Here is an 11214-nt window from a genome sequence, read left to right as displayed (position 1 = left end):
TGCCCGGCAGGTCTGTAGGGAACACATTGGGAAAATCTCTCACAACAGGAACAAAATCAATACTAGGAGTCTCTCCACCGACATCCCTCACAAAGGCTAAGTAAGAAAGACAACCCTTCCCAACCATACGTTGGGCCTTCGTGGGAAATTACCCTACTAGGAACATAATCAGTCGAACCTCGCCACTCAATCCATGGCACACCTGGCATAGCCAATGTCACTGTCTTAGCATGACAGTCCAAAATAGCATGACTTGGAGATAGCCAATCCATGCCCAATATAACATCGAAGTCTACCATACATAACAACAATAGATCCACTCGGGTATCCAGACCCCTAATAGTCACCACACATGACCAGTACACACGGTCTACAACAATAGTATCGCCCAGCAGAGTTGATACACGAACAGATGAAATAAGAGACTCACAGGGCGTATCCAAATAATGAGCAAAGTATGATGACACATAAGAATAAGTGGAACCGAGATCAAATAATATAGAGGCATCTCTATGGCAGATTGAGACAATACCTATGATCATGACGTCTGAAGCAATAACATCGGGTCTAGCTGGGAGTGCATAGAAACGGGCCTGACCGCCACCTGATCGACCTCCCCGTCTAGGGCAACCCCTAGCTGGGTGGGTGGGTGGTGGTGAAGTAACTGGCACTGAAGACGATGGCTGACTCCTCTGCTAAGATAAACCCCCAAGACGATGAGGACACTACCTCAACATATGACCCATCTCTCCACACTCAGAGTAACTCCCGGGTGATAGAGACGGGGACTAAAAGGAACCCCTAGCACCGGAATGACTAGTAGATGCACCTAGCATAGAAAAGCCCTGGACTGATAGAGCATGGGACGAGCTCCACTGAGTGATTACTGACCTTGATGAGAACTTTAAGAACCATAACCCGATGACGCCCTACGATAACTTGGGCGAGCTGGCTGAGTATGCCTGAATAGATGACCTCTGTTGTGCTGAAACTAACCTCTCAAACGAGAACCACCATAACTACCAGATCCCCTAGGCCTCTTGGCCTCCCTCTCATCTCACTCCTGGCGACGAACTGACTCAATCTTGTGAGCAATTTCAACAACCTCCTCAAAGGTAGCACCAAACACCCTCTCCCTGGTCATGAGAATACGATGCTGATAAGTGAGGCCATCAACGAACCTCCTGATCCTCTCTCTATCTATCGGAACCAACCAAACAGCATGATGAGTCAACTTTGAGAACCTCATCTCATACTGCGTCATAGTCAAATCTCTCTGACGCAACCACTCGAACTGCCTGCGCAGCTTCTCTCTACGAGACTATGGCACATACTTATCCAAAAAGAGAACGGAGAACTGCTGCCAGGTAAGGGGTGCTGCTCCAATCGGCCTACGCCTCTCATAAGCCTCCTAACAAGTGAGGGCAGCTCCAGAAATTTGAAAAGTAGTGAAAGCGACCCCGCTGGTCTCCAAAATACCCATTGTACGAAGAATCCTCTGACACTTGTCCAAGAAACCCTGGGCATTCTCGCCCTCTGCACCACTGAAAGTTGGAGGCTGAAGTCTACCAAACCTCTCCAACCTGTGCTGCTCGTCCTCTGGCATGGCAGGAGCTACATAGTCCTGAGCAGCTGCAACCGGCTGGGTTAGATGTTCCCCCGGTGTCTGAAGTCCCTCCACGACCGTGTCAGGTGTGCGAGTGGCGGGAGTCTGAGCGCCTCTCGCGACCTGAGAAGTAGTTGTGGCTGTAGTAACTGAGACCACCAGAGCTAGGCCAGTGCATACTAATAGAGTCTGAGCCAGGACCTCTTGAAGACCCGAAATCACAATGGGCACAGCTGGTGCCTGAGCTGGTGCTACTGGAGTGTCCACAACTGAAACCTGCTCCTGAACTAGGGCGACTGGTGGATCTGTAGGTGATGCCCTAGCTATTGTGCAGGCCACACATTTACCCCTACCACGGCCTTGATCGTGTCCTCGGCCTCTGGTGGCTACAGTCGATGGTACTGGTGGTCGTCTATCCTGACCGGTTACTCGTGTCCTCACTAGCTGTAAGAGAATAGAATAATAGAAGTTAAGTACTCTGATCAATAGATTCGCACGACAAGAATTTCAAGAATACGAAGTTTCCTAAAGGTTCTGCAGCCTCTCGAGGATAAATACATATGTCTCTGTACCGATCCGCAAGACTACTAAACTTACTCATGACTCGTGAGACCTATGTAACCTCGGCTATGATACCAACTTGTCATGACCCAAAACCCGGACCCGGTTGTGATGGCTCCTATCGTGAAGCAAGGCCAGCTGACACAACACCCAATTCATTTTTAACAATTATAATAATTCAATTTAATTCATTAACATACTATAAATCCTAAAATAAAAGTGAGATAGAACATTAATTTGCGGAATAAACACAGCCCGACATCGGGGTGTCACCAGTCATGAGCATCTTAACATATGTCTAAGAGTAGGAAAAGGCTAAATAGTCCAGTACAATTCAGTACAAAAGAAGATTAATATGGGAAGGAGAAGCACTAGGTTGCGAACGTCGAGCAGCTACCTAGTGAACTCCGCATGGTCTGCTGGAAGCAATCAACCCTCGCTAGCAGGGCTTGAAGTTCATGAATCTGCACACAGGGTGCAGGGAGTAATGTGAGTACTCCATCTCAGTGAGTAATAAAAATAAATGAAGGCTGAGCGATAAGAAAACACGCAAAACACAGCAAAATGCTATAAAGAGACAGTGAAAAACCTCTGCAAAGCAATAAAACAGTGAAATCTCATAAAACACCTTAGTTCAGTATAAGCTTCTTTAAAATATCTTTTAACAGTTAAACGAGTGAATGAAAAATAGCGAGAGTAGAAAAACAGATGGAACCAGCCCCTCGGGCAAAATAACAACAGAATCAGCCCCTCGGGCTATCTCACAATCACTTGTATCAACCCCTCGGGCAATAACATGAAAACAACATCAGCCCCTCGGGCTATATCACATAACAAACTGGGTAAAGCCATCTCGTGGCATAATCAATAGGCTCTCGGCCTCATATCAAACCACATTGTGGCATGCAACTCAGGCCCTCGGCCTTATAATCATGAATCAGCTCAATACCATTGCGGCGTGCAGCCTGATCCCATATAACCTCACAACATAGGCTCTCAGCCCTACTCAGTCAGAAATCTCTAAACACCACTTGGGCACAGTAAAAATATGATGCTCAGCTCAAAATATCATTTAAGATGTCAAAAAAGAGTAAACATGGCTGAGTTATAAAAATAATAGAATATAGCATGACTGAGTACAAGTATAAAGTCAAAATAGTGAGAAATAGTAGTAAAAATCCCCTAAGGGTCCAAAACAGTTGGCACGAGGCCCAAATGTGGCATTCAATCCAAAACATGATGATAGCAAACAGTTTTCAATCAACTACATAGTAAAACAGTCATTCGGGATGCACTAAGTCACAATCCCAAATAGTGTACGAATCCATGCTCGTCATCTAGCGTGTGCGTCACCTCAAAATAGCACAATGATGTGTAATCCGGGGTTTCATACCATCAGGACAACATTTACAATCATTACTCACCTCTATCTGGTCCCAACTCTAGCTTGTGATGCCCTTGCCTCTCGAATCGGCCTCCGAATGCTCCAAATCTGACCAAAATCAACATATAATCATCAAAATATGCTTGGGGAACAAAGCCCACTCAAAAGCAATCAAAATACCACGCAAATCCCGAAATTAACCAAACCCAAACCCCAGGACCACATCTCGGAATTCGATAAAATTTACATCAATAGACTCCTTATCTCCCCACGAGTTCATACATATCAGAAGTACTAAAATCTGGCCCGAAATGACCCCTCAAACCCTTGCTCAAAGGTCTCCAGTCTTAAGACCTAGTTTCTCCATTTTTAACCCTTAATTTCCATTAATTTTCAAGCCAAATCAGTGAATAACACCCAAAAACCTTACCTCACTGAAATCTCCTTGAAATCCCTCTTCAAATAGCTCCCTCAAGCTCAACCCCGTATGAAAATGGTGAAGAGTAACTCAAAATTCGCGAAGGAAATCTTTAATACCTTCTAACCTAGGATTTTCGCACTTGCGGTCCCATTACCACTTCTGTGGTCCCCCTTATGCGGTCCAAGACACCGCAATTGCGATCCTCACTTAAAACTCAAGTGCCGCATCTGTGATTGATCTCCCGCACCTGCGATACTGCAGGTGCGCTCAAATTGCTGCTTCTGCGGTTCCTTCCCCCATGTCCCTTTTCCACATCTGCAACCCATTGGTGCTTCTGCGAGCCCCTAGCCGCAAGTGTGGTTATGACAATAGACTCAGCTTCAACTACCATTTCCCAATTCCTAACTTTCCGCCAACCATCCGTAATCACCCCGAGGCCCCCGAGACCTCAACCAAAAGTAAAAATGAGTCATATACCACTATTCAAACTTATATCAATCTTCAAAACTCCTCAAACAACATCAAATCAACCAAAACACATCAGATTCAAGCCAAAGGTTCCAAAATCTTCTGAATTACGCTTTAGATCAAAAAGTCTATCAAACCACGTCCGAATGACCTGAAGTTTTGCATACACATCCCAAATGAAACCACAGAGCTATGAAAACTTCCAGAATTCCATTCCTACCCCTATATCAAAATCTCACCTATCAACCGAAAAATGCCCAAATACCAAATTCTGCCAATTCAAGCCTAAACCTACTACGGGCGTCCAAAACATGTTCCGATCACACTCCTAAGTGCCAAATCATCTCTCGAAGATACGCAAACCATTGAAATTCACATCCGGGCCCTTTTTCACATAAGTTAGCATCTGATTTACCTTTCAACTTAAGCTTACTCAAAAAAGATTAAGTGTCTCAAACCTTACAAAAACCTCTCCGAACACAAGCCAACCAACCCGATAATATATAATACAGCTGAACAAGTAAATAAGAAGAAGAAATGGGGGAAAAAGAATGGTAACTCATGAAATGACCGGCCGCGTCATTATAGACCCGCTCTTCTATAAAAGAGTTGGTCAATTATGATCCTGAAATTGAAAGATCTCTTCGATTGCATAGGAAAGAAAATGCATTATCTTCCTAAAGCATAGCTTGTAAAGGTATGGAGAATCAAGAAGTAGAAGACATTCAACCACCAGTCCATGTGGAGGATCAGTTTGATAAAGTAGCACCAAGGCCAGCAAACAGAATCCTAAAGGATTATGCTAGACCCATCCGCTTCAATTGTGAATCTAGTGTCAGAAAACCTCCAGTGGCAGCCAACAACTTTGAAATCAGGACTGGCTTGATTCAAACGATTCAACAGCCTTGCATCTTCAATGGAGACGCAGGTGAAGATCCACACAGTCATTTAATTGACTTTTTGGAACTTGTTGAAACAGCTAAGTATAATGGAGCACCTCATGAAGCTATCAAGTTAAGGCTATTTCCTTTCTCTTTAAAAGGAGCTGACGAGACTTGGTTGCGAAGTTTGCCACAAGGTTCATCACCACATGGGATCAAGTGACTCAAAAATTTTTAAACAAATATTTTTCCCTGTTAAAACCACAAAGGTAAGACAAGACATCTCTAATTTCTTGCAGACTGACACTAAGTTAGTTTATCAAGCCCGGGAAAGATTAAAAGCAATGTTAAGAAATGCCCATACCATGACATTCCTGAACATATGCAGTTGTATATTTTTTTTATCAAGGGTTAAAACCCTCTTCTAGAAATTGTATACGGCAAATCCGGGGGCCTAATTTCCCTACCATAGAACCATCTCACGGTCATGCCCCTCGAAGCTCGAAGCCAAGTTCGAGACTCATCCTCGAGGTTTGATATATATTGGTCCGAAGGATATCGTATTCTGACAAGTAAAACAAGCTACGACAGGCGAGAGGGGAGTTCCCAAGGCACGTGGTTTAACCTGACATGGTTGGTCTATCCGGGGCCTATTTTCAAGATGTCATGTCTAGCTGTCCTATCTCCATAACTTTACGGTTAATACGTTCTGTACCATAACGGGTTCCCCTCCTATATAAAAGGGAACACCATTACTTTGTAGGATCGGCTGATGTTGCTCAATTTTTCTCCACAAATGCAATAACATCTCTCTCTCTTCTTTTTAAACTCGCTCTCTCTCACTAGCCCGATGCCACTTTAATATTTATCGCTTTCTCATTTGTTCTTCATTTTACCACCTGGTATTGGGTATAAAGAGCCTTATTAAATCGTATCTCAACTATTATCCCATTCCCGTCTGTCTCCGATAGCCCGAGCTCGACCCTGACGTCGACCTCGAGGTCCCCCTTTGACCAGACCTATACCCGAGCAGCAGGCCCCTCGGTTCGATTACTATCTTGTTTTAACTTGCATTTCATCATTAAACTTCATATTATTAGCAGCAACTACTCTAACAACTAGCTCGGGAATAGATCACATATTTTTAGAATCCCATTTACAAATTTAATTGTTGTTACCATTTTCACGGTAAACAGTTTGGCGCCCACCGTGGGGCTAAAAATAATAGTGATTATTTTCTTGCTGGTTCCATTGAACAAACGCACGTTATCTTTCACACCTTTTCTCGTCCAAAGATCACTTCTTTCAGGACAAAGCGCATAGCTCGACTAGTGAAATGAGAAGCTAGAACCTCAAAGGCGACAGTGAAAAGGGCATGACCAACCTAGAGGTCGGTGTCCACATGATTATTGGGGGAGCCAACATTCCCCGAGGACCTGTGTCCAAAAGAGCGAGAACGTCCGCTATAGAGGAGGGGCCAACTCGAGAATTCTCACTTGGAGAAACCCTCATATTCAGCGAAGAGGATCTCGAAGCTATGATGGAACCGCACAACGACGCGCTAGTAATCTCATTTTTATTAAACAACACTAGATAAAGCGCGTGCTCGTGGATCTAGGCAGCTCGATCAACATAATCAGGTCAAAAGTAGTAGAACAGCTAGGGCTGCTCAATTAAGTTGTTCCCACCCCTCGAGTCCTCCACGGTTTCAACATGATCGGAGAAGAAACGAAGGGAGAAATCACCCTCCCACTCGACACGTCTAGCACAACCCAAAACACCGAGTTTCAGGTCATCAACGATGACATGAGATACAACGCCCTACTTGGTAGGCCTTGGATACACAACATAAGGGCAGTGCCCTCGACTTTGCACCAGGTGATAAGGTTTCCCAATAGGGATGGCATCACGACCAAACATGGAGAACATCGGGTAGCAAGGGAAATGTTCACGGTCCACCATGAGATGCCAACCCCCACATGCTCATCCTCGGACGAGGAGAGAATCGTGCAGACCCTTGAAGACGATGACGAAGACTTCTTCGCACCCCGAACCTTCATCGCCCCCGAGGAATCCGACGTGACCAAATCAACAGTCAAAGAGCTGGAGCAAACCGTTTTGATCAAACACCTCCTTGATCGTAAAGTATACCTGGGAAAGGGGCTGACCCCAAGCTCAGGGCAGGGTTCATTCAATTCCTTAGTAATAATATCGACTGTTTCGCTTGGTCCCACTTAGATATGACAAGTATCTCACCAGAAATAACCTTCCACAAACTAAGTGTTGACCCAAAATTCATACCCATAAAGCAAAAGAGAAGACCGCAGTCCGAGATAAAGCATGCCTTCATCAAAGAGGAAGTGGCGAAACTACTTAAAATCAGATCTATCAGAGAGGTAAAATATCCCGAATGGCTAGCTAATGTAGTAGTAGTGCCAAAAAGGGAATAAGCTAAGGATGTGCGTAGACTATAAATACTTGAACAAAGCATGCCCAAAAGATTACTTCTCGTTGCCTAATATCGATCGCTTGATCAATGCTACGGCTGGTCACAAGACTCTCACTTTCCTCGATGCCTACTCGGGGTACAATCAAATCCAGATGAACCCCGAGGATAGGGAAAAGACCTCATTTATCACGAAATACGGTACATATTGTTATAACGTAATGCCTTTCGGGCTAAAAAATGCGAGAACAACATACCAACGACTAGTTAATAAAATATTCGAGCACCATGTAGGAAAATCAATGGAGGTATATGTGGATAATATGCTAGTCAAATCCCTGTGCGCAGAGGACCATCTGACCCATTTGCAGGAAACCATCAACATCCTCAGAAGCTACAACATAAAGCTCAATCCTGAGAAGTGCACCTTCGGAGTAGGCTCTGGCAAATTCCTGGGCTTCATGGTATCAAACAGTGGGATCAAAATCAATCCCGACAAAATAAAGGCCATCAAAGAGATTACGATTGTGAACAACGTAATTCGACGGCTGATAGGGCGGATCGTGACCTTGGGCAGATTCATATAGAGATCGTCGGACAAAAGACACCATTTCTTTACCCTACTCAAAAGAAAGAACAACTTCGAATGGACTCCAAAATGCCAACATGCCCTGGAAGAACTGAAACGGTACCTGTCTAGCCCGCCTTTGCTGCACACGCCTAAGGAGGATGAAACGCTATACCTATACCTGGCCGTATCCGAAATAGCGGTAAGCGGTGTACTTGTCCGAGAAGAGCAAGGTACGCAATTTACTATTTATTATGTGAGCTGAACCTTGGGGGATGCCGATACCCGGTATCCCCATCTGGAAAAATTTGCTCTCGCACTAATAAGCGCCTCACGCAAACTGAAGCCTTACTTTTAGTGCCATCGTATCCGTGTCCTGTGAACTTATCCCCTCCGGAGTGTACTACATAAACCTCAGCTATTTGGTTGATTGGCCAAGTGGGCCATCAAACTCGGAAGGTATGACATCGAGTATCAACCTCGGACGACCATCAAGTTCCAAATCTTGGCAGATTTCATGGCCGACTTCTCGCAAACCCTCGTACCCGAGGTAGAGAAGGAGCTTTTATTAAAATCAGGTACATCCTCCGGGGTATGGACCTTGCTCACAGATGGTGCCACAAACGTAAGAGGATCCGGACTCCGTATAGTCCTAAAGCGGCCCATCGGTGGCATAATCAGATAATCCATAAAATCACAAAACTGACTAGCAATGAAGGCGAGTATGAGGCTGTGATTGCTGGTTTAGAATTGGCCAAAGTTTGGGAGCTGAGACCGTCGAGGCAAAATGCTACTCGCTCCTCGTGTTAAGCCAAGTAAATAGAAGCTACGAAGCCCAATGAGACAGGATGCAGAGGTATTTGGACAAAATCCAAATCGCATTACGTCGCTTCAAAGAATGGACCTTAGTACATGTACCTCGAGAGCAAAATTGCGAGGCTGATGCCCTCGCGAACCTAGGATCTTCCGCTGAAGAAGAAAACCTGCTCAGCGAAACTATCGTCCAACTGTTCAAATCTGTGGTCGAGGAAGGTCACACAAAAATTAACTCCACCAGTCTGACATGGGGTTGGAGAAACAAATACATCGTTTATCTGAAGGACGGGAAGCTACCCACGGATCCAAAAGAATCGAGAGCCCTGCGAACCAAAGCGGCCCGGTTCTCACTCGACGAAAATGGGGCTCTCTACAAGAGAACTTTTGATGGTCCCCTGGCGATATGCTTGCGACCAGGTGACACGGATTACGTGCTCTGGGAGATCCACGAGGGCTACTGCAGAAATCACTCTAGGGACGATTCCTTAGTCCGAAAAGTGAATAGAGCGGGCTACTATTGGGACAACATGGAAAAAGATGCCAGGGAATTCGTCCGAAAATGTGACAAGTGTCAGAGATTCGCTCCCATGATCCACCAGCCCGGGGAGCAACTGCATTCCATTTTATCACCATGGCCATTCATTAAGTAGGGGATGGACATTGTCGGCTCTTTGCCAACGGCGCCAGGTAAGGCCAGATCCATTTTATTTATGACTGGCTATTTCTCAAAATGGGTGGAAGTGCAGGCCTTCGAGAAAATAAGAGAGAAGGAAGTCATCAATTTTATATGGGAACACATCATATGTCAGTTCGGGATCCCATCCTAAATAACATGCGACAACGGGAGGAAATTCATCAGGAGAAATGTAACACAGTTCCTTGAAGACAACAAAATCAAGAGAATCCTGTCAACGCCATACCACCCGTGTGCGAACGGGCAGGCCGAATCTACAAATAAAACCATCATTCAAAACTTGCAAAAGAAGTTGGAAAGCGCCAAGGGAAAATGGAGAGAAACGCTGCCCGAGGTGCTATGGGCATATCGGAAAACTCCAAAATCGAGCACCGGGGAGACACCTTTTTCCGTAGTGTATAGTGACGAGGCACTAATAGCGGTGGAGATCGGGGAACCAAGTAGCAGATTACGACACAGTAGCAAGGGATCAAACAATGAAGCCATGGCAACGACCCTCGAGCTGCTCGATGAAAGACGGGAAGCCTTGCTAGTTCGGAATTGGAGACTTGGTCCGAAAGAAGGTTACCCTCAACACCAGAAACCCTAATAAAGGGAAGCTGGGCCAAAATTGGGAAGGACCATACTGTATCCTTGGGATAGTTGGCAAAGGATCCAATAAGCTTGGTACCATGGAGGGCGAGCAACTTCCGAGTAATTGTAATATATCGATGCTTAAGTTGTATTACTGCTAGGGCGGTCGGATGTGGAACCCCAAACATATCCTCGAGCAAACGTCGCACTCTTTTCCTTCCGGTTTTTTTATCCCGAAATGGGTTTTGCCATCAAGGTTTTTAATGAGATGATGTCCATATATCTCCCAAGAAGGATTCAAGGAGCCCCCAAGATTTCTTTCGCAATCATTCCCGCCTCGGGGGAAAGACGAACAAGGCTTCAATAGGGAACAACGTAGCGGGTCGGACGACCCAAGGAGCGGCACCTGTGCGGGCTGAACTCGCAAAAACAAAATAGTATATATTTACACCAAACAATAAAGAATATCTTTCGGCATCTCGTACTCCAGAAAAGGGGATTTCAACATGCCCACGGCGAAGGCCTCTCCACCAAATGTGTCCCGAGATACTCGGAGACTTAGCGTCAGTAATTCAGCACCCACACGACCCCAGGGTCGGAATTCTAGGCTCATAAAGTCCCTACAAGGCAATTCTGATCTCACAAAAAGCGGTCTTCAAGCTTAAACAAACTCGATGACTTGGAGACTGTCATTAATCACCATGCGCTGAAAAACCCGAAACTGTAAGACCCCTAGCGGGCAGACTCGACATAACTAGATCTATTCTACATTACAAAAACTGTAAGACCTTAACAT

The 11214-nt window shown here is 45.2% G+C and overlaps 1 protein-coding gene across 1 annotated transcript; it reads left to right on the top strand.

Moving 5' to 3' along the window:
• The first annotated feature begins 5139 nt into the window (after positions 1-5139).
• On the top strand, positions 5140-5544 carry LOC142180869 (uncharacterized). The gene has a single exon (XM_075252970.1). It carries the CDS (start codon positions 5140-5142, stop codon positions 5542-5544), a length of 405 nt encoding a protein of 134 aa, XP_075109071.1.
• The last annotated feature ends 5670 nt before the right edge of the window (positions 5545-11214 follow it).

The sequence above is a fragment of the Nicotiana tabacum genome, chromosome 5 (genome assembly GCF_000715075.1).
Source record: "Nicotiana tabacum cultivar K326 chromosome 5, ASM71507v2, whole genome shotgun sequence".
Taxonomy (NCBI): domain Eukaryota; kingdom Viridiplantae; phylum Streptophyta; class Magnoliopsida; order Solanales; family Solanaceae; genus Nicotiana; species Nicotiana tabacum.
Note: the sequence above shows the minus strand (reverse complement) of the source record. Positions and strands in the feature narration are given on the sequence as shown.

What these genes read in the sequence shown, in the direction of transcription:
- LOC142180869 (XM_075252970.1), top strand. Translation starts at nt 5,140, where the DNA reads ATGGAGAATCAAGAAGTAGAAGACATTCAACCACCAGTCCATGTGGAG.